This window comes from Vitis riparia, chromosome 12 (assembly GCF_004353265.1).
Source record: "Vitis riparia cultivar Riparia Gloire de Montpellier isolate 1030 chromosome 12, EGFV_Vit.rip_1.0, whole genome shotgun sequence".
Classification (NCBI taxonomy): Eukaryota; Viridiplantae; Streptophyta; class Magnoliopsida; order Vitales; family Vitaceae; genus Vitis; species Vitis riparia.
In genome coordinates, this window is record NC_048442.1 from 19,114,608 (window position 1) to 19,142,557 (window position 27,950).

Consider the following 27,950-nt stretch of genomic DNA (forward strand, 5'->3'; position numbering starts at 1 on the left):
AGCACAACTAAATCTGGGAACATAAGAAAATTGTGCCAACATTAGCTCAGAGAACTGATTTTCTTAATTCTATACTTTGAATAACAGGGGGAAAAGGATGGAAAAGGGAACTCAATTTTAATCTGATGAACCAATTTTTGTTTGGATACAAAATATTTAATTCAGAAATAAATAACTTGGAGGTTTTGAGAGATATTAAAATGAGTTTTAATCAGGTTAGCTCCAATTTATGCTTGGGCAGATTGATCGCTTGAGTCTCTGGTCATCAAAAAGACAGGTATAGTGGCAAAAACTAGGACAGATGATTCTCATTCATGGTTGTTTGTTTTTTAAGTCTTAAACACAAATTGCTCTAAGATTTAAGACAAGTTAAAAATAAAAAATTTAAAAATTTACTTTTTCCGTTAAGACAAAATTGTCTTAAAAATTGATAAGTTAAAAAACATATAATTTTAAACAAGATTTGAGTCTTAAAACAAGTTGTTTTAAGACCTTAGTAAAAAAAAAAAACCTTAATACCTAATACTATTCAGTAATATCCATATTTACGTTAAGTTAAGATCTATTTAGATTCAAGACAAAAAACCAAAACCATATGCCACCTCAGTCAAGGATTTGAAGTCTAAAGGCTTGGGCTTGAATTTCTTCACTTCTTCATTATTGGTGCATTTATTCCAGGAAGATCTACCCAATTTTCCCAACACATTAATCCCCTTGTACCAATAAAACAGACCAAACTACACTGCTATTAATGGGGCTAAAGAAGATGTGGGGTTATGGCCTATGGGCCTAAACTCTGTATTAGGTGACAAGAGGCAGTGATAATGAAGGTTGGAGAATTGATTCCAGATGGCAAAAGACCAAAAACAAAAACGGCAAAGATGAAGCAGAAGAGGTGGGAAGCTAGGAAATGGTACCCTAACAAGTTAACAACCCAGGCTGATTGGCGAGTACGATGAAAAAGGAAGAATGGAGATCCTGTGAGGTTGATTCAGGTTCAGGCTGACTTCTAGGTGTAACATTAGCAACACAACATAGGCTGACTGGCATGTGTGTCTTTTTCTGTTTCATTTGACATACGCAGAGCCATGGAGAAAAACCCTATTATATTACACATACTGAGTTTTCTATACAACAGGTCATTAGATTACACAACATATTTTGTATTAGATTTCCAAAAAGGTTTCTATAGTTCTAAACCCATGATTTTCTGGGAGAGGTCCATTTCCCGGCCGGATGGAGATTACCACTTCCAAACCTGAAACATTGATTATCATGCAAATGTTATTTAGAAACATATTTTGGAAATCGAAAAGGTTACAACAATTGTATTCTCTCACCATTCAGCATAAATATAGAAAAGCTTTAAGTATTGGGAACTAATCTATGGCACATTGAGGGTTTGGGCTGAAATGGGACAGTCCCAACTAAACCTGAACCCCTCCAATCAACCTATTTAAATAAAACTATAATTACTACGAGATTATCAAATTTGCGGCTTGACATATATATAAATATTTAGAAATAAGAACAAATATTTATGAATATGAAAATGACTTAAACTGTAGTAACTCTAGTATTAATCCAAGATATCAGTTCAAAGCAAAAGATGGAACCTTGCTAATATGTCAGTGGCATAACTGATATGGTCATGCTAGAGAACATTTTCATCTATTCTTTGAATAATTAAAAAAAAAAACTAAATGGAGAAGGAAAAAAAAAAACATATTTTTAACAAATAAAATAAAACTGAAATTATTGCCCACTGGCAGAAAGTTACCTGCAGCCCTTGCAGCAACAGCTTCTTGGAAGACATCTGTCACAAATAACATGTCAGATGGCCTATCTATTCCCACTGTCCGCAAAATCTCGAAGTAACTGTGTGTCTCTTTCTTGTTTCTGTGAATTGAATCAATAAAATGACACTTAACTAAATCGAGCGGAATAATTGAAATAGCATCTGAAAATAGAGATGCAAAACCAGAATTACCCCATTGTTGTATCAAAAAAGCCACAGAAGTATTTTCTCAAGTCCCCATAATTAGAATTGGAGAAAATAAGCTGTTGGGCCTCCCGGCTGCCACTAGAATATATGTAAACCTGAAATGGAAAAAAATATGTGCATTATGTTACAGATCAAGCCCCATAAGCTTCCTCTTATTATTTTAAATAAAGAAGTAAATATTTTATATATGTACATACACATACGAGAGGAGAGAAATGTAGTTTCCTCTAAAGCTTGATTTGTTTCTCAGGGTCTAAGTGGTTTGAATGGTTGCTAGAGGCTGTAGAAGTGTTTCTGCAGAATTTGATTTCTCTAACTTGGCAGTTTGGAAGTTTCTTGTTGTTCAAAATTTATTTATTCATTTGAAGTGTGATAAGGTACCATTTGTATTTTCTCCAAAAATTGTAATATCATATTGAAAGAATTTGTGATTCATTATTTTTAATGTACTGTTTTGCAGATCAAATTTGCCAATAGTTTTTCCCTCATGATTGGAGGGTTTTCCACTTAAATCATGTTCTTGTGTTTGCATATTTGTGCGCTGTCTTTGAAGATCACATCTTGGTATCAGAAGTTCTTTCCTTAATTCACAGAGACTCTGTTTTTGGCCCAACAAATTGGAAAAAAAAAAAAAATCACCCTTTTTTAATAAGCATAAACAGAAGGGGGGTGGGGGGGGTGCGAGGCACAGTTGGGGGTGGGGTTGGGATAGAGTGTTTCTGCTCAATGTTGCTCAATTCTATATGCCCAAGGAAACCCATGATGATACTAGTCCTTGGAAGCTAACCTGGCAATCTGTAGGAGTTGACAGACTTAGGATTAAATCATGTCTCCATCCAACTTGTGTGAGTGACGGGTGATAATACTAATTCTTATAAGCAATATTAGCTCCCTGGTAGCAATTGCACCTGTAAACCATGCATGCAATAGTGGAAAGTATAACAAGCATGAAGCTTAACCCAAATTTTTCACGTCATGTGGCACTTAGGGGCCCTCCAAGCCAGCCTTTTCCAACCCCCACGAGATGCACAGTAAAGGCACACAAGACACACACACTTACAAGGAAAAACCCCCCAACTTGTATTAACTCTTTACAAGAAACAGCCAAGGCTTTCTCAAAAACAAGATTCCCACAATACTTCTTGGTGAGTCCATGCAGAGAATGCCCAGCAAGGCACACTATGTATAGGAATCAAGCATTACCCACATTATAGGAACCAGCCCACTAACCCTACTCATATTTGGGTAGTGGATCTTCTCAAGTTTTCAACCATTGCCACCTATCCATGAGCATGCATTGCTTACCTCTACTCATGCCACTTGTCATAGTAGTTGCATTGCTTGTCTTAAACCATGCCACTTGTATCAAGTTCAACAACCCACTTCCTTGTCATGCCACCTTCATAGGGCTTGTTGCACTATTGCATGCCACCCACCCCTTGCAGAGATTTATTTGGCTCGTGCCATGTACCTAGCAAGCATTTCAACCCAGCAAGTGTTTAATGTCAGATACCTTACAACTTCTAATGCTAGGTGTCATGCTCTTGTTGTGCTTGCAACCCTCTGCTTAGGCTTCTTTGAATATCAAGGTGCCACACCCTTGTGCCTCAAAGTGTCATGCCTTAGAATAGGGAATGCAACGGGTTAGGTCACCTCCATCCTGGCCCAATCCTTTATATTTTTTCTCATTCCTGCCTAAAAAAAAATTAAATGGGGACAGGACAAGTATAGAAAATTCTGATATTTGTCATGCTTATTTTATTTTTTAAAAGTTAAATTATATTTAAAAATCTATAAATAAATGAATATTATAAATTTTTACAATTTCTTTTTATGAAAAGTAATTTTTTTACCTTATATATGTTAAAAAAAAGGTGAAAATTGAAAAAATTAATTAAAATCATTTCTTATTTAATATTATATATAATTAGAGTGGGGAGGGACAAAGCCATACCCCAATCCAACCCTTGTAAAAATAATAATAGTAATACTTCCCAAACTTGTCCTATTAGGGTTAAGACAGAGTGGGTACCAAAAAAAACTCACCCCATTGCCATCCCTACCCAAGTATCCCACAACCCTTGGTCTCTCACCAATGCAAAGTACTGCATCATGTTGAGCTCTCATGCTACTTAGCCTACCACTATGCATGTAAGTGGCCCATGTGTGCTAAGCCCCCTCTCACCAACATATTTGATGCAATGTTGTACTTGTGCGTTGAGCCTCTTCTTAGCCCATGACCTACATACATGCGTTGCATTGTTGGCTCATGCATGCCAACTTTGCTAATTCCTTTTGTCCAAGGCATGCATAGCTCATGTTGTGTGCCACAATTGAATCTCATGGCATTGCGCTCATGAGTTGCACCACAATCATGGCATAGCACCCATGCATGCTAGCAAAGCTCACCATCACACCTTTCTATCCAAGACCTCATGTCATACGCTCTGTATGACATAGTCGTTGCCACACATGTTCCATCATCACCCTAGTTCCATCATCACTCTTTGAGAGTCACCCCCTCCCTAAAGAGTATTTTAAGCATTCTCCATTGTGTGAGAGGAAACACTATAAGTGTTACTAGAAACATAATGGATTTTCTAAAAATAAATGTTCTTCCACTTGGAAACCCCTTCTCATGGGCCCTTTAAGGAAAACCTAATGAAAACCTATACTTGAATTTCCGCAAAACTAAGCCACCCACATGGTGTCTTGTGTCTACACACCTGCATACTAACCCACAATTTGCAACACTCAAGTCACCACCAAGTTGATAGGAGTAAATCTCTATTTATGCAAGCAATAACATGTGAGATACAAAAAATAGATAGAGCGCATATAAGATTTACATTGGTTTGCTCTCAATGTGAGAGCTACATCTACTTTGTCGCTACAGAATTTCCACTATGATAAAAAACATGACAAGGTGATCTCATGCCTCCTAATGATTGCCTTTCCTCTGTTTTTCACCCTTATTACCATCACTCTAATAATCCTTTATATAATGTGAAAATTAAGGCAAACTAATACATGTATAGAATACCTAAAATATGGCTTAAAAAAAAATTTTGAGTGTGCCATAAATTTGTACGCAAAAATTTCTCTTAAAGAAAAATTATACAATTAAATTGAAATCCTATTAATTTGAAGAATGGGGTATGATCTTTATTTTGTGCTCTGATTCTTTCTTTTCTATTTGTTAATCAAGAGCTTGAAGAAGCTTAATCTTAAATGAAGAGTTTGATGAAAATTTGATGTTACAAAAGCGTAACTTGGACATTAACTTTATATGATTTAAGTTTTGACGTTACTTAGACTTTGGCATGAGTTGAGCATTCAATCAACTTAGGCCTTGCTGCAACTATGGTCTTAGCATAACTTGGGTTATTATGGCTTGACTTAGGTTTAGGTCTTAGCTGACTTAGGCCTTAACTTAACTTAGGTCATGACATGAATTAAGCTTTCACTTAAGTCTTAGCTTGAACAACGTCGAGGGCTTGAATAGCTTGATCTCAAATCAAAGAGGTGTTTTGCAAATTTGGATCTTAAAATTTGAAAGGTTTGAATATCTTGACAATTCAAAGATGCTTTGAAGCATTGAAGATTCTTTGAAGGAGATTTGAAGTCTCTTTGAAAGATTTGAAGCTTTGAATTTTCATTGAAGAGCTTCTCCCCAACTCCTAGCTTCTAAATTATACTTTGAAAAGTTTAACAATGAACCTTATTTATAAGGATTGGAAGCACACCATATTTAGATAGTTTTCTGATTTGGAAGACCATATTTGGTAGTCTTCAATTTATTTTTTAATAAGAATTGACAATACTTTTTTCAATTATCAAATTCACCATTTTTTGTATATCCTAACACTTATATTTCAATTATCATAATATAAATTTTCTTTATTTAAATGGAAGACAACTTGTCATCTTCTTATTAGAACCGATGCAACATATGACATTATTTTATTGGTAAAATATTTATGCTATGAGACAACTTTTTAATGTCATAATCTAAACTAATTATAAACATTTAATTTTAGTATGTGGTAAATTGTAAAAAGTTGAACCTTGCCCTTCTATATGGAGTAAAGTTGTGCTCCAAATATTTTACTTTGTTCTTCTATTTTGCATTTTGTTTATTGCCTTTTTTAATTGGTCCAATATTTGAAAAATCAAAGCAAGTAACTAATTTCTTTTTTCTTTTTTTTTTTCTCCTTTTCTGGGGTTTTGATAAGATGCAGGTACTCAGTATTTTAGCATCATAGACTCCAATTCTTTAATTCTATGGACTTGAAACCCTATCATTAGTCAGAACCCAGGACCTAGGCTAAATGGATTTCCCCTTTGTTTTTAGAGTGGGATAGGGCAGCTAACAGAAGCAAATGACAGATATTAATAAATAAATAAATAAACAATAACAAAAGGTACAAGACCTTGATGCCTGAAGCATGCCACCTCTCAAGAGCTTCTGGTACATCATCAAATACAACACCCACCAACTCATTACTTTGAAATCCAGTCCTCCATATATGACCCTACATACACAAAAGGTAATAAGTAATGATAACAACAAACAAGATCTATGTCTGAAAGAGAAACAATCGAGATTAGAGATGTAGTTAGCTTACTTGTAATTGTTTTAGGGCAGTAATATTTCTGTCAGCCCTAATCATTGCTTCAACATTAGCAACAAAAGAAGCAATCACCAACTCTTTGCCCACATAATCTGGAGGGATGGGCACAGCACCAACAACACCTTGTTCCAAATCATGCTGAATCTGCCCAAAATAAATTAACAAAAAATGTTAAAACTGATCGACAATTTTTTACCTTGGATTTTCAAGGGTGACACACAAAGCCAGGCCAGAACTATCAGGGACAACTGCTAGGGAACCAACACACTCATACTAAATAAATATATGTGCAATTTCCTGAGACCAAATGAAGAGTCTACACGAGCACTATAAAATACAGGCCAGCACTCTCACGGAAAAATACATGATAACTGCTACATAACTAACACAAACACAAGATATACATGTATGTGCAATTTCCTGAAACCAACCAAGAGTTCTGACAAGAATAAATAAAAGATTATTATTGGAATAATCAAACCAAAATAATTACTGCATATTATTCCAAGTATTACTTTCAAATGTAGGGAATTAGGAGTAAGCCTAACAGTGATTTTATTTTCCATCATCAGTTTTTATTTGTTATTTGCTCCTTGTTTAATATTCTATGCATTAATATAGTTCACTTGATCTAGGCTGAAGATCTCTCTCCAAGTGCACTAATTTGGGGCATGCCCCATTATCACTACAAAAGAATCTCATTCAAAATAGAGAGTTTCCATTTCTGTCACCATGCTCTTAAGTCTACACAGAAATCTTATCCAATGATTTATCCGTGATTTATCTGCTCATGATTACAAGAGAAAACAGTAATCATACTAAATTCACATAATAATATTAAATTCCACTTGAAAGTGGCACACTTAATTTTCAAATTGAAATGAGTTAAATATATAATTAAAAATTTTAAATGCCTGAGAACATCTTCTGAATCTTTGGCAACAATTGCAGTTGCCAAAGTTTTTTCAAGGTTTAAAAACATTGGCCACTGACACTCGAGATTATGGTTTAAAGGAATTGATTCTAATTTGATTTTTGACGTTACTGAGATACAGACCAAGGTAAGATTAAATCTTATTGGAAACTATGAAGTAAGGTTGCGCCAAAAGTAGGAGCAGTAACCCACCAGCTGGCAGTTGATTCAAAAGGAAATGATGAAGAGAAAGGGTTTGTGCTTTTTCACTCAAATATAAAGCTTTGTCAAAATTGGATACCAATCCAAACTCGAACAATAAGAATTTACAGGTCTGCTCACCAACTTTGGCACCCAAGAGACCACATTTGTAATTCATCTGAATTTTGCATGCAATAAGCCAACAACTGCACAATAAAATCCATACTCATCTGGGGAACAGCAACCAAGATTGATTATGGCTAATTAATATAGTAAAACATCAAATGCTTCTTATTTGGTGCACATGTGTCTTTTCCTATTTGGGTGAATGTGTATGCGATTGTGCATGCATTTGGGGGAGAGAAACAAATTGATTCTCTAGATTATAACCAATCAAATACTGTTAAAATAAGGCTTCAGAGCAAACCAATAGGAAAAAAAATGTTAACAATCTGGCTCCTTTAAAAACTGTCAAAGAAAAACTAAGGAAATGGAAAGCACATATGATTTCACAAGTAATGGCATAACATCAGTGATACCTTACAGAAAGAGGAGTAATCAGTGGAGACTGATTTATGATAGAAGTGGAAAGGATGAATACAGATAAAACAGCATACCTTTTATTCGACATACTTGCCCATAAACACATCTAGCCGTTTAAACTGAGTGATTGATAAGAATTACAAGGCTTAAAGAGCAAGAAGAGCATAATATTGCAATTGAAATGAGCAGACCATAACACAAATGAGTACCTTAATATTGATGACAGATGATGAGACCAAGAGAATCTTACTTGAGAGCGCAACAAATTTATATCCTCTTGAGTTTCTTCACTATCAAATGTTGCAGCTAAATGCTTTCCCACATTGGCATGGGCATAGGGAAAAAGAACATCAGTAACAAATGATATAGGAGTAGTTGTCCCTTCAATGTCAAGAAGTATACAGCGCTGCACCATAAAGAGAATAACGTCAAAGTGAAAAACAACAATTCTAAACAAAAAGAAGACAATTTCAAAAGAGATATTACCATCACGGCATATTTAACAATATAACAATCCCCTAAATGAAGGTACTTGCATTAGCAACTTGCCACAAGTGTTATAACAGACTCTGAACCCCAATTTTATTTTATTTTATCAGAAGGAAAATAATACCAAGAACTTACTTGAGAAGGTTCAATCATATCATCCAAGCTCAGACCCCCAACTTTCAGACCCCTACTCATAGTTCCATTGCAGCCCCAAATTCCATTTATACTGCGAATGGGACCATGAGTTGGCGTTGACCAGTCTAAACCCAACTGATGAAGCTTGATAGCAGCATCAAAAAGATAGTGATAGCATTCAGCCTGAAATAAAAACTCATAAATTAGAAAATGGTCAAAGAAACGTGTAAGGTTACCACTAAAATTCAAAGAACACAATAATAATTCATTGTCATTCCCTTACATATATCATAAGGATCATAAATACTTCAGTAGAAGCAAAGCATCAACTTTTATCATGTTAATGAAACCCAGGACATGGGCTGAATCACTCGATAGAAAAACTATGGAGTATGGAGCTATTGCAATTTTAAAAATACATGTGATGCAGGATTTTAAGATTTCCTGCACTACACAATTTTCTTGCGTGATAGAATAAGATGAAGAATATCAAATGACTAAAGATGAAAAGAATATAAAATGGACAAATATGAAAAAGGGAAATCCTTGGCAACCACACCTACTGTTTCCTAGGCAATCACACTTAGGAATCAAACTGTCAAAGGAAGCATGATTGATGCTGAAATTTTTATTAAAATCCACTTTTTTTCACTTTGAAAGGCAATATTTTTTTGATAAGTAAGAAAACTATTGTATTACGAAGAGGCGCTAAATTAGCGACACATGAACAAGACACTCACCCCCTTACAGTTGAAACAAAAAACTATCCCACAAGATATACAAAAAAAAAAAAAAATCCCTCCCTCAGCAGGAACCCACCCAATCAATGAAATCAATTAACGTTAAAAGACCATTTTTGATAAACAATTTAATCTCCGACCAAAGTAAATAGACAAAGGAAGCTTTCAGCCTTTGGATGGACAGCATATCGTCTTCAAAGGCAATTCTATCCCTTGCCTTCCAAACTGACCAAAACAAGCATAGAGGGCCTGCTTTCCAAACTGTCCTACGTTTTTTTACCCACAAAAGACTCGTTCCATCCCAAGAGGGTTTCCCTAACCAAAGAAGGAAACACCCAAGACACTCCAAACAAAGTAAAGAACAGCTTGAACACATCCCTTGTCTTTTCGCAATGGAGAAGAAGATGGTTAACGAACTCCTCATGCTCTAGGCAAAAATAACATCTATTTGCTAAAGCCCAGCCCCTCTTTTGAATTTGATCCAATGTTAGAACTTTTCCCCATGAAACTTCCCAAGCAAAGAAGCTTACTTTTGGCTGCACACAAGAGTTCCAGATTATCTTCATTGGAAAAAAAAAAAACAATGAGTCCGACTCTAAGGCTTTGTAAAGAGACTTTACTAAAAAGTTTTCATCCTTTGAATCCAACCACCGCACCCTATCCTCCTCATCCAAATTCACTCTCTTCCTACACAAACATAACAACAGGCTTTCCACCTCATCCATCTCCCAATCGTTGAAAGGCCTAGAGAAATGAGGGCTCCAACTCCCCCCCTCCCCCCTTTCCCCCTTTCCCCCCTTTCTGAAACAATCCAAACATCTTTTACCCAAGCCTCTTTGGGAGCAGCTAAGGCAAATAAAGAGAGGAAAGATTCGCGCAAAGGTGTAGTTCCACACCACTTGTCTTTCCAAAACTCACTCTCTGTCCATTACCCACCACAAAGGAAAGTCTAGAGCCAACAAGGTACCTAAGCTTCCTAATTGCTTTCCACAACCCTATACCATACCCCTCCCCCCTTCCCTTGCCTTACGAGAACACCACCTACCTCATTCCTCCCCATATTTCCCCCTTATTACTTGGTTCCAAAAGGCCTTTCTTTCATTTGCAAAGCGCCAACTCCATTTGCCAAGGAGAGCCTTATCGAGCATAGCAAGGCTCTTAACTCTCAACCCCCTTTTTCTTTTATATAAGACAAACTATCATCTACCTAACTAAATGAAGTTTTCGCTCGAGAGCCCCACCTTTCCCGCATAAAATCCCTCTGAATCTGCTTCAATCTCATTCTAACCACCCTTGGCAATTAGAGAATAGACATGAAATAAATAGGTAGATTGGACAAGGCGTTTCATATCAAGGTGATTCCCCCCCCCCCCCCCCCCCCCCCCCCCCTTAGAGAGATATATTGCCGCCTCCACATAGCCAATCTTTTACGGAATCTTTTCTCAATTCCATCCCAAGCTACCATAGATTTAAAAGGCGGACCCAACGACATCCCTAAGTAAGTGGACAATAAACTTCCCACCTTACAACCAAGTTCTGAAGCCAAATCTTCCACATTCTCCACTCTTCCCACTAGGATTAGCTTACTTTTATCCATATTAACTCTCAGCCCAGAGATTGCCTCAAACCACATCAGCAACCAACATAAAAACATCATATGCTCATCCCGTGCCTCACAAAATACTAGTGTATCATCAGCAAACAACAAGTGGGAGGCCTTAACCCCTTCACCCCCTCTACCCCGCACCTGGTAGGCCGATAAAAAGCCTCCACAAATTGCACTCTTTAAAAGACAGTTAAGGGCTTCCATCGCTATCACAAATACATAAGGCGAAAGTCTCCTTGCCTTAGACCCCTAGAGCTTTGAAAAAAACCAGAGGGGGTTCCATTAACCAAAATAGAAAAACTAGTTGTGGGTAAACACCACTTGATCCACCTTAACCACTTCTCTCCAAAGCCCATCTTCTCGATTACTGAAAGCAAAAATGAGCACTCCACATGATCATAAACTTTTTCAATATCCAGTTTGCAAAGAATCGCCCCTCCATTGCTTTTCAAAATCGAGTCTATGACTTCATTAGCAATAAGCACTACATCCATAATTTGCCTACCCTCTACAAACACATTTTAGGTCTTGGAAATCACCTTAGCTAACACCCTCTTTAACCTATTGGCCAGCACCTTGGTCAACCACTTATACAGCCCCCCACCAAGCTGATTGGCCTGAAATCCCTCAAGTCCTCCGTTCCCCCTTTCTTTTTTTGATAAGTAAACAAGATATCGAGATCAACACTAAAAAGGTTGCATTCAAACTCCACACAAAACGTCCAGATTCATGAAATTCCTTGAGGAAATCCATCACCTCATTCTTCACGAAATCCCACAAAAACTACCAAAAAGCCATGGAGAACCCATTCGGGCTTGGAGCTTTACCCCCGCTAAAACACGACAACGCACCAAACACCTTCTCCTCTGTAAAAGGCTTCTCTAGCCCTACCACCACAAGATCTTCCAGCCTCTCTCAAAACAATCCACTTAAATTGGGCTTCCAATCACTAGTGGCAAATAGATATGTATGTATAGACTTTTTTTTTTTTCTTTTTCTTTTTTTCTTTTTTTTATAACCAAGGAAACATTCCATGGTCAAGCTCTTAAGACTCTCCATGGAGACCCAAACCTCGGGGTGTTGACCTTGCCCATAACAACTAGCACCAAGTAAATCAAGGTATTTAACCAGCAACAAAATTTGAACCCAGGATCGTGCGCCTCTACCACACATTCCAACATTCGCCCTAAACAACTAGGTCAGTCTAGCAAGCTTGTATGGACTTTTATGACCCTTCCTTAATAGGAAAACTTTCCTAACTCATTATCTTTCCTAGCAAGAATAGGAAAAAAATAGGAAAGAAATATTATTTAGAAATTAAAAAAAAAAAATAGAAACATTTGTAATATAATAAGAAACTAAAAGAAATAGAAACTCAACAAAAGTTAAGCACTAAATAAAATAGAAACTAAAAAATTAAAATAGAAACTTAACAAACTAGCTATGGCAAGTCCCTAGAGGAATTTAAATCATCATCAGTGTTCCAAATTAAGGTTTGAGCATTGGAACCTGTCACCACCCTTCTCTTATAATTCTTTAAAGGATAATCCAACATTGTTCCCCATCAACATGCATAACTAGTTTCAAGGTGGGATTCTTGAACTGAACTAGGGCCAATCCTATTGGGATCGATTAGGATGGATTCCTGCACCTACCCTGTTCCAAACCTGCTCTATTGTCATCCTTAAAATGAAATGATAAGATCTCTATAAAGGATTTGTAATGTGTCCATAATACATATAGATGCTTGTATACATAGTGTATATACATTTATTACAAGCTAGCAGAACAGAAAAGTGAACACCTTGTAAAATATAACCAGATACCTGACAGCAATATGGTCTTAGAGGAATCCAATTCCTAACACCATGATTAAAACCTGAGCCTAAAACTTGTATAAGGTAGATGAGAGCACAATGGTCCTCCTTAGAATAATCATTAGACTATTTATGTCCTATTTTAATAATACCATGCTATGAAATTCTAAATTCATAATCATTCAATTGTCAGTTTGCGGAGTTGTGTGTAAGCTTGCATTACACCTAAAGTGTTATGCTCCTTTCTATTAACTCTGAGAGCTTCTAAAGGAGATTTCTTTTCCTCAGTAAATCATTAGATTCACCAAAAGCATTTTGCAAGGATCTAAGCTCCAATGGGTTTTAAGCAAAGAGCAGATGCTTACTGCAATAAATGGTGTCTGATCCTTTTGCTGTCAATATGATCAAAGAAATTTCCTGAGAACACTAACCTGAGTCTTAGCACTGATCCATGAGTCTCCCCATACATACACCCCATGGTTGCGAACAAGCACAGCTGTTGTTTTTGGGTAAGCTGTGATCTGCAAAACATATGACTTGAATCACTGTGGAAAATTCGTATATAACAGAGCTATTGATGTAAAGGCTCTCCAGAATTAGTATCTAATATAACTCAATCAGCATGAAAGATTAGAATCTTAGAACATAAAAAAAGACTTTAGACCAAGATCCAGCACTGCTCTATAATTTTTCCAGAAAAAAGAAGGAATATTCTCATAAATTAATCTTCTTGCTAACAAATTGCACCACCAATCTAATTGTTGCACTAGCATTCTCAGATTATCAACATTAACATGATAAATATTTAGATCACCAAGGATCATTCATTTATGCTACTATGCTGCTGCACTCCATCTTCCACTAATGCCTTGGATTTGAGAATCATATCAACTTTATTGCTCAAACAAATTTAAAATATGTGCAGCAGCATTTTTAAACCTTGATGCATCAGTACAAAGGAGGAAGACAAAATACATGGTCACATAACAATGCCAAGGAAACATAGCCATGCACCAGCATGGGACTTCTTAACCCCACCCTTTCCCTTCCTCCAGCACCCACATCCTTCCCACCCAAAGTAACTTCCCAGTATTCCCCAGAAAATGTCACACTTTTACTTCATTGCACAGTGGATCAGGGATAACTAACATTAATGTTAATGTTATACCCCATCAGAAATTAAAGCACATAAACCTTTATTATTTTCCTCACAATATATAAAGATCAGCATAAAACAGTCACAACATCATTATGACCAGCTAAATAAATCAAAGAAAATACCGCTTCAGTAAGAGATTCAACAAGCTCTGCTTCATGGGCAGTGTTCTCAATTATTGGGACCACAAGCTCATCATGATAACCATGACCCTTAATTCCCTTAATCATCTCCATATGAGTTATCTGCAAAGTTGTGAGGAAAGCTAAGAAAATCAAACAACAAAGATGCAGCAGAAACAAAATTAGAAAAAGCCTTGTTATAACAGAATCTGTAGCAATTAAAAAAAAGAAGGTATTCAGCCAAGACAATATGGTGAATGACCGGTTGCCAAAATAAGCATTAGTATCCTTCAAAACAATCAGCAATAACACAGTGTATGTCTGAATCTTTCTGCATCTTTACTGTTGTATCAGGTGAATACTATTAAAATGTCCAAGAACTCCACATTAAAATGTCCCTATATCTACATTAAAATGTCCAAGACCTATATCAATCTCATTTTACATTCTACACTTTAGCATTACTTATCAGACCTAACACTATTTTCTTCCTTGTAGTGTCTATATTATTTGTAAAACATCCAAATATTTAATCCTGAGACACATGTTATATCTGTATGCAACAACACAATTTCCCAAATATCTTCCCGGAATACCTTTAAAATTCAGCTCATGTAGGAAAAGAAGAATCTAATAAACAACTAAGGATAGGCGTCAAGAAAAGAATCATCAAGAGGAAGAAGGCTGAGAAAGAAAGATGGAGGAGAGAGAGAGGGTTAGAGAGAGAAAGAGCGCGAGAGAGAGTGACAGCGTCGGCGATGTGCATGTCTCTCTGAGAGTGACCGAGACTGTGGAGGGCGAGGGCCATGCGAGGCTTGGGAAGAATGTCAGGAAGGGTGGCTTCGGAGTGGAATCGAAAATGTTTAAGGTTGAGGTGGAGGAGAAGAGAGGTAGATTGCAAGCCACAATCGTGGAAAGGAAAGGAGGGATTTCATCGTGGGTTAGGCTAGGACCGGCGAGCCTTGGGATAGTCCTCGAATGCCTGATTCTGAGCATTGAGGACGCGAGGATGGTTAAATGGGTAAGAAAGTGGCAGGAGAATGGGAGGGATTACTCTCTGATGCGCGACTATAACAGAGGGGGTTGTTTTCTCCGTCTGGGTGTTGTGGATTTGGAGAGAAAGAGGTTTAGCATCTTCATCCCCAAAGGAAGAAGAGCAAAGGGTGGTTGGGCCTCAATGGTGGAGACATTACGGTGTTTGGGTTGTGCAGACAGAGATATGAAAAGTCAGAAGGAAGAAGAGCCACGCTCGAAGCCAAACATGGCGAAGACATATGCGGAAGTGACCAACATGGCGAGGGGAAAGGAGAGAGTAGCAGTAAGGGTAAGGTCACAAAGGAGGAAGTGGGTCGGAATTTAAACAAACTTGACCATTGTGTGGTTGGGACATGGAACCCTAACGCAGCAAAGGGGGGCGATCTCAGAGGGTGGGGAATCCAGTTAGCGAGAATCTAGAGTCTAAAGGGAAACCTAGGGTTAGCAAAAATGGAGAGGGGCAAGATATTAATGGAGTTTGAGCTTTTGACAGAGGCTAAGCAAGCCTTAAAACTTGGAAGGATCTCGGTCGGGGGGATATTTCTTCGTTTGGAGGAATGGAGGCCGGAGACGGGAAGTCTGAGGGAAGGGAGAACAACAGTGAAGCTTGGGTGCAGGTGGTAGGTTTACCCGTTTCCCTGTGGGAGCGGGACATCTTGAGGAGGATAGAGGAGGCATGTGGGGGATTTCTCGCGGTTGACTATCAGACGGAGAAAATGGAGTTACAGTGGGCGCGGCTCTTGGTGAAGCGGAACGGTGAGGCACTTCCCAATGCAGTGGAGGTTTGGGTTGAAGAGGTATGCTACTCGGTAACTTTATGGTGGGAAGTCAGGCCAGTCATGAAAGTGACGACGACTGGCAAGAGAGGGAAGGTCGTCGCAACGGAGAAGAGGTAGGGGTGAAGCAAAGTACACGCGCAAGCGAGCGCGTGAAGAAGGCGATGGAGGGCTCGAGACTTGAGGCTCTCCTGCTGACTGCCGATGGGACGCGGGGTCAGTCCAGCGGGTCGAGGCAAATCACGGACCCTACTTGCAACGACGGGCTTCCAAGTGGGCCTCATGTCTCGGGTGGGCTGGCTTTGCTGGGCCAAGCAAAGCCCTCTCGGCGGACTAAGGCTTCTGAATCCACTGGGCTCGCTCCTTTTGGGCCGGTCGATCCTAGGATTTGGAAGCCCACTGAGCGGGCCAAGTTTTCGGGGCCTTTTCAAAGGGTTGGGCTGGACAACCAAAGCCCATCTTCTTTAGTTATGTTTAGGGCCCAGGTGGAGGAGGGCCGTTCTGCTGTGGAGTGTGGTCGAAGCCCAATGAGGGGCCCAGACGCGGCTATTTCCCCTTTCTGGGTGAAGGATGGACTGTGGGGGCTTTCTGAGGACGAGACTCAGCCGGAGGGGATCTCTAGGACCGATTGTGCCCTGCTGGAGGAAGACGCAAGGTACGATAACGCCCTTTCCTCCTCTGAAATGGTGGCTATTGACCCTCCTTCTTCCCCCTCTTCTCATTTTGGTCAGACTCCTTTGGGGGAGCCTTTCAACCCTTCTGGGGCTCTATTGGACACAACCTAGGGGGATACTCATAGACTGCGCAATGGATCTGGGTCTACAGAGCAGGTTGAAGGGAAGTGTTGGGAATTGATAGAGATCAGTAATGATAGTATGGAAGAGAACAGAAAGGCTTTATGACTTGCCCGGTCTATGCCTCAAGAAGAAAGAGATGGGTGGAAGCGAGCTGGGAGGAAAGCGATTTGGCTAAGTTCAGTCAGTTTGTGGGATTCTCAACAGAGGGTCTAGAGAAAGATATCTTGGAGTTCCTGGTTAAAATTAGGAAGAGGAGGGAAAGAGTTCACAGCAAAGTCCTGTTGGAGAAATCGAGATTTGAAAGAGAGTTTAAAAGACTTAAATGTTCAATCAATTATGAGGGGGGGAAGAAGAAAAAGTGTACTGTGCAAGGAAGAGGGTGCCAAATTATGGAAGTCCAATGAAGATAAGGTTTTTGAGTTGGAACGTACGCGGAGTCAATGATAGCTCTAAAAGGAAAGTGATTAAGGTCATGATCAAAAGCTAGAAGGTTGATTTGTTTTGTGTCCAGGAAACGAAAATTCAGTCCATGACAGAGGGTCTGGTGAGGAGTTTGGGTTCTGGGAGGTTCCTCGATTGGGGTGCCATGGATGCTCAGGGAGCCGCGGGAGGGATTCTGATATGCTAGGACAAAAGAACCTTGAAGGTCCTTGAGATGGAGATGGGGCAATTCTTAATCTCCTGTAGACTTAGGAATGTAGAAGATGGGAAGGCCTGGATTTTTACAGGAGTGTATGGGCCGTTTTCCAAAGAAGACAGGGAGACTCTCTGGGGAGAGCTAGGGGCTATAAGGGGCATCTGGGATGACCCCTGGTGCTTAGGGGGCGATTTCAATGTTACCCTATCCCAATGGGAAAGGAGCAATCAGAGGAGGCTGACTAGCGCCATGAGAAGATTTGCTCAGGTGGTGGACGAATTAGAGCCCCTGGATATTCCTTTGCAAGGGGGGTGGCTTCTTGGAGTGGGGGCAGGAATAATCAAGCTTGGGCTAGACTGGACCGTTTTCTAGTGACCCAAGAATGGCTTGACTGCTTCAGTGGGGTTATACAGTGTAGGCTTCCCAGACCCACCTCTGACTATTTTCCCATTTTACTGAAAGGTGGAGGGTTCAGAAAGGGTCCTTCCCCGTTTAGATTCGAAAATATGTGGCTCAAAGTTGATGGGTTTAAGGAGCTTCTTCGGGGTTGGTGGCAGGAGGCGGGGGGGAGAGGGAGGGCCAGCTTCAGATTGGCTACAAAGTTGAAGGTTCTGAAGGATAAAATCAAAGCATGGAACAGGGATGTGTTTGTAGGCTGGAAGTCAATAAAAACTTAGCTCTGCAACAAGTAGAATTTTGGGATAGGGTGGAGAGTGATAGGAGCCTAACTGAAAGAGAGACGGAGCTGAAAAAAGAAGCTAAGGATGTCTTCAAAAAATGGGTGCTTTTGGAAGAAACGCATTGGAGACAATTGTCTAGGGAGCTGTGGCTTAGGGAAGGAGATAAGAACACTGGGTTCTTTCACCTCGATGGCTAATGCCCATAGGAGAAATAATTCCATGGAAAATATTAAAATCAATGGGAGGTGGCTGGAGGAGGAGCAAAAGGTGAGAGAGGGGGTTGTGAATGCCTTTCAGCAGTTGTTGTCAGAGGAGCAAACTTGGAAAGCTGATATTAAGGGGCTACATCTTCAAATGTTAAACCATGTTGAAGTTGAAGGCTTGGAACAGCCATTCACTGAGGAAGAGATTCATGCGGCTCTGATGGGGATGAATGGAGATAAGACTCCAGGCCCGGATGGATTCACAGTGGCCTTTTGGCAATCTTGTTGGGATTTCGTGAAAGAGGAGATTGTGGATCTGTTAAAGGAGTTTTTTGATGAGAAGTCATTTGCTAAGAGTCTCAATTCCACTTTCCTAGTCCTCGTTCCTAAGAAAGGGGGGGCTGATAACCTGGGGGATTTCAGGCCCATTAGTCTGCTTGGGGGATTGCATAAGCTCTTGGCCAAAGTGTTAGCCAATAGACTTAAGGAGGTTTTAGACAAGGTGGTTTCGGCGGACCAAAATACTTTTGTGAAGAGAAGACAGATTTTAGATGTCTCGCTCATAGCCAATAAGGTGATTGACTTTTGGCTTAAACGTAAAGAGAAAGGGCTGATTTGTAAATTGGACATCGAAAAAGCCTATGACAGCATTAATTGGAATTTCCTCATGAAGGTCATGCACAAGATGGGTTTTGGGGTTCGGTGGATGGAGTGGATATGGTGGTGTATTTCAACTGCAAGTTTTTCTATTCTGGTTAATGGGGTGCCAATAGGTTATTTTTCCAATTCCAGGGGGTTACGCCAAGGAGATCCACTCTCCCCCTACCTCTTTGTGTTGGGTATGGAAGTGCTAAGTCCACTTTTAAGAAGGGCTGTTGATGGGGGTTTCATTTCCGATTGTAGGCTTCGAGGGAGTGGGGGAATGGAGATGAATGTATCTCACTTATTATTTGCTTATGACACTATTATCTTTTGTGAAGCAAGGCAAGATCACCTTACCTATCTAAGCTGGATTTTGGCGTGGTTTGAGGCAGCCTCTGGTCTTAAAATAAACCTTGCTAAGAGTGAAGTAATTCCGGTTGGGGAGGTTGAAGACATTGATGAGTTGGCTGTGGAAATAAGGTGTAAAGTGGGGGCCCTTCCTTCTGTTTATTTGGGGCTGCCCCTGAGAGCCAATCACAAAACCACGGCTATGTGGGACGGGGTTGAAGTAAGAATGAGAAGAAGGCTTGCCCTTTGGAAAAGACAATATTTGTCAAAGGGCGGCAGGATTACCCTCATTAAAAGCACTCTAGCCAGTATACCTATTTACCAATTGTCTCTCTTTCATATGCCCAAGCTAATTGCAAAAAGGCTCAAAAAATTACAAAGAGATTTTCTTTGGGCGCGGGGGGGGGGAAGCCTGGAAAGAAAAATCCATTTAATCAATTGGGAGGTGTGCACCCAAAAAGAGAGAGGGGGTCTGGGTATTCGGAAAATTGATCTCTCGAATAAGGCCTTGTTGGGCAAATGGATTTGGAGATTCGCCTTTGAGAAAGAAATCCTTTGGAGGAAGGTGATAGGGGTGAAGTATGGCCATGTGGGTTTTGGTTGGAGAACTAAGGAGGCTCGCGGAACGTTTGGGGTGGGGGTTTGGAAGGATATCTTGAAGGAGTCGTATTGGTGTTGGGATAACATAGAATTCAAAGTGGAAAAGGGGACCAAGGTTAACTTCTGGACTGACTAGTGGTGCGGCAATGAGGCATTGTCCCAAGCTTTTCCCCGGTTGTTTGCTTTGGCGGCCCAAAGGAATGCCTCGATAAATGAGATGTGGGATTCTAGCCTTGGTCAAGGAGGTTGGAACATAAGACTCTCTAGAAACTCTAATGATTGGGAGTTGGACGCTTTAGGAGAGCTGTTTCATATGCTGAGGGATTTGAGGATTTCTCCTGAAGAGGACTCAACGATATGGAAAGGAGGGGGACAAGGCTTTTTTCGGATTAGAGATGCTTACAAGCTGTTGACAGGCCCTAATGTCATTACCTTCCCGAAAAAGAGCATTTGGGTGGACAAGGTCCCAACCAAAGTTGCTTTTTTTGCTTGGGAGGCTACTTGGGAAAAGGTCCTAACTTTGGACAGGCTTCAAAGACGGGGTTGGCATCTTCCAAATCGGTGTTTTTTGTGTGGTTGTGAAGAGGAAAATGTAAATCATATTCTTTTACATTGTATAGTTGTAAGAGCTCTTTGGGAGATTGTCTTGGCCTTGTTTGGGGCTAATTGGGTGTTCCCAAAGACAGTCAAAGAGATGTTAGTTAGTTGGAGGGGCCCTTTTGTGGGGAGAAAAAGGAAAATGATTTGGACTTCCATTCCGTTGTATATCTTTTAGACGGTCTGGAAGGAAAGAAATAGATTAGCTTTCAGGAGGGGCTTTCTAGCTATTCAGAAATTAAAAAATTCTTTTGTTTGTAACTTGTGGAGTTGGGCTAAGGTGTATATGGGAGAGGAGTCCTCTTCTCTTTTAGGCTTTTTGGAATGGCTTGCCGTTCCTTAAGGGGTGGTGAGTGTTTGTTCTCTTGTTTTTGTTTAGGCTACTATGTATACTTCCTATATGCTTTGTGGCTTTTTGCCTCGTAATATATTTGCCCTCACTTATCTAAAAAAAAAAATAAACAACTAAGGATAACACCACCATCAAGCATGGATGAGAAAAAAGGAAAAGCAAGAGTGAAAATTTTCACAAATAACTTGTTGAGGTACAAAAAATTACTCGAAATTCCTTTGAGAAAGGGAGGATCATCGTTACAATACAAGACTCCATTCCATGACTATGAATAACAGCCCCAGCATCACGCATTTCATAAACCTGAAAATAAGAAAGGAGAAGGACCATTACTGCTTGAAGTGGAATGCAAAAAGGCAAAACAAAAGAGATCAAACAACTGCATACAACATTGTTTCTCAATAAGTACCATCCATATGAAATTAACAAATCATGTTTGCAGAATTAAAGGAACACTATCTGACGTAAAACAACCAAATTATAACATATAGTGAATCCAATCTAAAAAGGAAAAGAAATGAAGGTTTTCAGAAATATGATGGCATTGGATGTAACCAGATTAACTTCTATGCCACGTATACTTAAGATGGAAACACAAATGAAGTTCTCCCTATTTTTCTGATTTCCTAAACCATAATTCTTTGGGCCAAGTTCACCAAAGCTTTTTCCTATTTTCTACACAATTGTTGACTGCTAAATTAGATAGCACTTCTCCAGTCACATAGCTATGAGAAAACGTATTCCTATGAATGATTTCACCTCCAAGATAACATAATAAATGTTCTAATCCTGAAAATGACTACCAATTGCAATATAAACATAAATCTGTCAAACATATAGAAAAAGGGTCTATCTCATCTCCTAGATCCCATTATCCACCAAAAATAATGGCAATTCATGCAATAAATCCACCTTAGTATACAGACAAATTTGACAGAACTCAAAAGCAAATTTCCAACACGGGATTCAAACTAATTTCATTCAATTAATATCAAAATAAAATAAAGCGCAATACAAACAAGCATTAAAAACTAAATATTTACAATTTATTGGCCACCTTCATGAAGAGAGGAGCACAATCGGTACACTTGGGTGGTTTATGGTAAGGCTTAAGAGGAGGTGTTGACAAGATAAACCCATCTGAAGAAAGCACGTACATGTCCTCTGGAACCATTCTCTCTTTCTGAACACCTACCAATAGAAAACAGATTTTTAAACAAAATGAATCAAGAAAAGAAATAATGCTTGTGACATTAAAAAACCAAAACAAAACTCGCACACAAAACACATATGCACTCCTGATTGAACTACATCAACAGAAACATACAGCTATATCTACACTAGTCATAAGCTCTAGCCAAGCAACCCAAATCTTGTCATAATACTGAATGTAAATTTGACTAGAGATGAAAGTCATCTAACCCTCACAACAATTCAATTTAAGGAATCATGTTTCACTTTAGTATTTTTTATAGAAAAATGCAAGGTTAAGGATATCAACAACCTACTCAAATGCTAAGATAAGTAGAGTACATGACATCCATTAGAGGGGTACTTCCTAAGTGACTAAGTCCCATGTGTGCATGTGCATAATGTTGGACACTCTTTAGGATAGTTTATTATTTTGAATATTCTGTATATATTTTGAATATTGTGTAAACATTTGATTTCATCTGTTTAGGAATCAATTTATTATTCTTGTAAAGTAGCCACCATAATTATAGGAAGTGATATACCAAAAAGTCAATTGTATCTTGTATATATGCATGTCTTCACATCCATGACAATCAAGAGAGAGAAACCATTTTCAAACCTTTCCTTCAACAACCCAATCTCTACACATACTGTAATTTTTAACCAAATTTAGTTTATTTATGCATTGATTGTTAAACAACACATCACGTTGATATAAAAGGTGATTCACTTGTTACTTATGCGTTTAACAAAATATAAATAAATAAATAAAACCTGTTAAACTAGACATTTTCATAGACCAGGAAACCACTGCAGTAAAATCTTAACATAAATAAACTTCCCCTCCATCAACTACTAGCACAAAAACTCTTTTGATTTATTCGAAATATCACATGGTATTATACTTGCATGTCCAATGCCAGTTGGTCTTTTATATGAGTTTTTATCTATCTATTTATCTATATATATATGCAGAAATATGATATGAAGAGAGTGAGAGAGAGAGAGAGAGTACCAGAAGGCGAAATGACAACAAGCTGACGAGGTTTAGGTATGGAATCATCATGAACTTTTATGGTGATGCTGCCTCCAGTACCAGAGAACCACCCAAGTGTGTACATGTGCCGGCATAGCTCTGATGCCAACACTCTCGCCTCCCTCACTCCTCTCGTCTCCATGTACCCAGCAAAAGACGCTGTCGTTCCCACTTCATTTCCATTTACATTTCCCACTGCACCTTCTGATGGCACTCCCATTGTCGCTGCTGACGAGGACGACGGTGAATCCATGTTCTTGGCTTTTTACACATGGAGAAAGGGAAAATTTAGCTTCACAACATACAAGACACATCTTCCGTGCAACTAACCCATTAGGACCTCGAGGACGTTAAAAACAACACATGGAACACATTGATAATGGTTGCATTGCATGACAGAATGTGTGAGACTCCAGCTTTACAACATGTGGGCCCGCAAACACTAGATTATCACAAATGATATGTACTAGCTGAATTGACCAAGCATGGGTGTTCTCACACGGGCAGCGGCCAATTGCTCATACCACGTGAATGCATTCAAAATTAATTTACTTAAAAATAATCCAAAAATAATTTTAAAATCAGATTATTAAGATTAAACTTTTTGGTTTTAAAATCGATCATAATCAAAGTAAAAATTATCTGAATTTGATAGCATTACTCAGGTAGGTCAGAGCAGGACCTTTCAAGTATGATTAATATTAAATAAGGCCTCGCCTAGTATAGCTTCTTGTTTTTGGCATTAACGAGAAGTTCCAAAATCATAATTTTTAAAAGACAATATTAGTATTGTAAAAATAATATTAAAAATAAAATAATTTTTTACATAATATTTTCTTAACTTTCATGTTGAACTTTTTTTTAAAAAAAAAAAAGTCATAAGCTTTTTGAATAAATTTAATCAAATAGGTATAAAAGCTTTTATTGAGTTAAAAAAAGAGTTTTTGGCTTTTTAAAAGTCCATGCAAACAGGGCTAAGTTTATGAACCTACTTTCACAAAAATAGTGATAAGTCAATTGTGTCAAACCAGTAAAAGTTCCCACTTCTTTGGCCATTGTTGTGTTGTAGAAAATGTTGCTTGGTGAAGTGTAAGTTTTGCATATGGTTCACTGCTAAGTATACCAGAGAAACCCCAAATCCAACTTGCTGGCATGTGGAAGAGGCAAACCAGCAAAGTGGACTATGCCAAACCCACCTGCTAATTGAAATTGAAGTTGGGGTGGGAGAATAATATAGAAAAGTTTGGTTAGTTTCTCACCTGAGAGACTCTCTCGACGGATCTTGGCTTTGACATTGTAAACATTCCTGGAATCCAATATGAGATTTGGATTCCTCTGCCTCAATACCTTGAGAATTTGGCGTGGCCGTTTACCAGCTGTGCTCATTTCTCTTATTATTAAGATCTCCTCTTCTGTGAAACGGCGGCAAGAGGGGTGGTCGGAGATATCTGTCGCTGGTCCATGATTGTGTTCTCCATGCTTAATGGTGAGTGTCCACAGCTCATCATCTTTTTTCCCCACAACTTCAAATGGACAATTTGTAAGCCGAGAGGGCATTTTCCTTTGCCGCATATTCTCACCAGACTTAAGCCTTTTACGGTAAACACCACCCTTATCACAGGCAACGGTCACATACCTATCCTTGGAAGAATCTTTAATGGATACCATATATCCTTGTGACAAGGCAAAGTCACGGACATGTTTGAGAAGGTCTTCACGCGTCTGAAAGATTCCAACTGGAGGTGGAAGCATCTTCTGTTGTTTGATATGCTTGTCAAGATCTTGAACTTCCATTATGGGTTGAAAGTAAAAAGCCTAAACAAGAAACTAAATGAAATTACTGGAAGAAGCCAGGGAATAGACAAAGACACATTGTACACATGATATGCTAGCTAAAGGATTAACTGAAAATATGTCCCTACATAGAGATGATGACAAAAACGGATTCATGAAGCCAACTCCAAGTATTCGGAACCATGGATTGCTAACTTATCCAAATATAAGCATTACAATCATTTCCTCTCCCAATTACCTATTAGCATGGGGTTTCTCCAACTCTTGCAGGTTTCTGTATATTCATAATTGAATAACTATTTCAAAAGTCTACCTGACAACCTTACATTGTCAATAGTTCCTTGAGATATTTTATTATGAAGTAGATATCATTGACATATGAAATACTTTAAAACAATATCAAGCATAACTCAAAAGAATAGACTTGATCTAGATCCTTATGAGCTACCTTAAATTAAACCCCTCAATTCCCCTAACCCAGACCTGTGCACATGCAGAGCCTTCATGAGTTAAAGAATTGCTTGACAAATCTTGACCACATCAAGGTCCTTATCCTATATGCTTCAATTCATCCATCACTAGATTCACTACACCAAACAAGATAGGCCCTTTTCAGAATAGCATTACTCCATTGGTCACTCTCTTAATAACCAAACACATAAATCAAATGCTATACGATCAAATAATACAACTCCTTAAATGAATCATCATTATTTTGCTTCAGATTCAGTACAGCACATGTAATCAATTTGCCAAAAACAAGTTATCCTTGTTTTCAAACAAGGTAAGGAGGCTGACTCTCTGACTATAATTATCAACCAAATATTCAGATTTCATGATTTTAATTTTTAGCCAACCAATTTCAATCACATATTTGATCATCTATAAGAGTTTGCAAAATGACATGGTTCTAACTCATAAGATCATGCCAGTTCCATATACAGTTGACCTACATCAGTAGACCAATCATATGGTACATCTCAAATGAGAAAAAGGCCTGGAACTTGACTGGTTCCACTGGAATGAGTACAGGATGATAGCAACTAGTCCTCACTGTCTATTTTCTTTATGGTATTGGAGCAAAGAGAAAATCAAGGTATCACAATGGATTGGTGGTTTGTTTATATCTTTTTATTAATAAACTATGTAGTGATAATTTGTCCTTCATAAAAGCAAATTTATAGAGCAGCACAAGATTCAATTGAAGGAAGAACCCTTCATGAGACAAAGACAAAAGAACAAGCCTGATCAATAACACAGAACAAATCAGGGCAGCCTAAAATCAAAGCAATCCCAAAATGTCCTACTGTCCTTCCATGTAGACCTAGCTTAAAGAAATCATCAAGTAGGATTTCCCTTCCAATCAATGATCTTTAAATCCATGATCCCTAGAATACTCATGGAGGCTAGTATAACTATCTTCTTTAATACCATCACCCTGACTAATGGGCATATAGAAATTTTGTGCATAATGATATCTCTAAGTGATAAGTTCAAATGACTTCAATTCAGTAGCATCAGGATTCCCAAAGGAATATCCTTGAATTTAAATTCCACTCACGCTCATAGGAGGAGAGTAGTTTCCTAACTTTAAATGGTGGTCCCATATGGGAGCCTTGAAGAGCACATTGCAATCCAAACTCCAGCAAAGCAATGCAATGCAGTTCCTTCAAACTCTTTAGCAACTTACTGTGAAGCCCAAAAAGGAAAGATCTCATGGAGAACAACATGAAAAGATTCCGCATCAAGATCACTTGAATCCTCTCCTAGACAGAATTGATGCTCCCACTTGTGACCAAAAAAAAAAAACAAAAAAAATATACCAAGAAACCCTTTGTCTCGGTTTAAGTACTACTGATAAGCTCCTTGCTCTATTTTTTCAAAAAAAAAAATTAAGTACACAATCAAAATATTTGCATAAACGATGCTACATCCAAGACCCAGTTCGTAATTGCCCAATCTTGAGCCAAAACAAAACCCAAACCAAAATTAGAACAAAAGAGAAAGTTCTAACTATATTCTTTCATCAAACAATTCACTTCCTGAACTTGAATTCATTCATCTTTTAAACCATGCTTAAACCTCACAGCTCACAATCTCACCAAGAATCATGCATTTATTTCAAAAACACAAAAAAAAAAAAAAAAAATGCCGAGTTTCAACTGAAAACAAAAAGCTTGTAGAATTTCGCATTTTCCAATCAGCTGCAATGCACCACCGAAACTAATCTCATAAGACACCCAAAAATCGAAAATAAATTGCAAAACTCGTAAACCATCAGCAAAACAACCGCAATTAGTTCAATACCAGCGTAATTCCAATGCGTTGTGAATGAAGAAAGCAAAGGTATACATGTGCAGAAAGGAAGAGTACAGCATACATACCTTCGACAGAGAATGCAGTGATTTCAGGGAAAGGAAAGAAACCCTATCTGTTCTGGTAGATGATTGAGGAAGAAGATGAATTGGTTGGTGGCGCTTCAGGTGACGAAATTGGAAAAGAGAGAAAAGAAGAGACAGAGTGATGGAGGGAAATTTGGAAGATGGAAAAGGTTAGGGATTTTCCAAGGGAGATGGGTATTGCCAAGGAGGGTTTCGCAGAAACCAAGGAGCTCTTCTTCCTCCCCAAGGGCATTATCGTCTTTATATATATAAAGATTAAAAGCATTTTATAATTAAAATATTAAATAAATTATAAACAAGTATAAATTTATAATTTTTATTTTTATTATCCATGTTTCAAGCATATTGTAATTAAAAAAATTAAATTAATTAACATTAAAAAAATAAAAATGGAAATTGTTTTGCCTTTTGGTCTTCCCTAAAACGACCTTTCTTGTTACTATTGATCTACAAGTATAGATCATATATTTAGTACCATTTGTAATAAAAATTAAAA

The 27,950-nt window shown here is 38.4% G+C and overlaps 1 protein-coding gene across 2 annotated transcripts; it reads right to left on the reverse strand.

The window, feature by feature from the left end:
* Nucleotides 1–1,089: 1,089 nt before the first annotated feature.
* On the reverse strand, nt 1,090–27,638 carry LOC117927369 (probable bifunctional methylthioribulose-1-phosphate dehydratase/enolase-phosphatase E1 2). Of its 2 annotated transcripts, XM_034846870.1 has the most exons (14): nt 27,437–27,636; nt 24,518–25,073; nt 23,238–23,519; nt 22,086–22,219; nt 21,236–21,331; nt 14,365–14,484; nt 13,515–13,604; nt 8,921–9,103; nt 8,547–8,702; nt 6,634–6,783; nt 6,439–6,540; nt 1,991–2,100; nt 1,781–1,899; nt 1,090–1,258 (listed from the first exon to the last, which is right to left on the reverse strand). In XM_034846870.1, exons 2-14 carry the CDS (start codon nt 25,050–25,052, stop codon nt 1,167–1,169), a joined length of 2,169 nt encoding a protein of 722 aa, XP_034702761.1. In that variant the 5' UTR covers nt 25,053–25,073; nt 27,437–27,636; the 3' UTR covers nt 1,090–1,166. The 2 variants fall into 2 exon arrangements, with proteins under 2 accessions (XP_034702761.1, XP_034702762.1); XM_034846871.1 differs by lacking the exons at nt 1,090–1,258; nt 1,781–1,899; nt 1,991–2,100; nt 6,439–6,540 and having other exon boundaries at nt 6,722–6,783; nt 8,371–8,702; nt 27,437–27,638.
* Between the last annotated feature and the right edge of the window lie 312 nt (nt 27,639–27,950).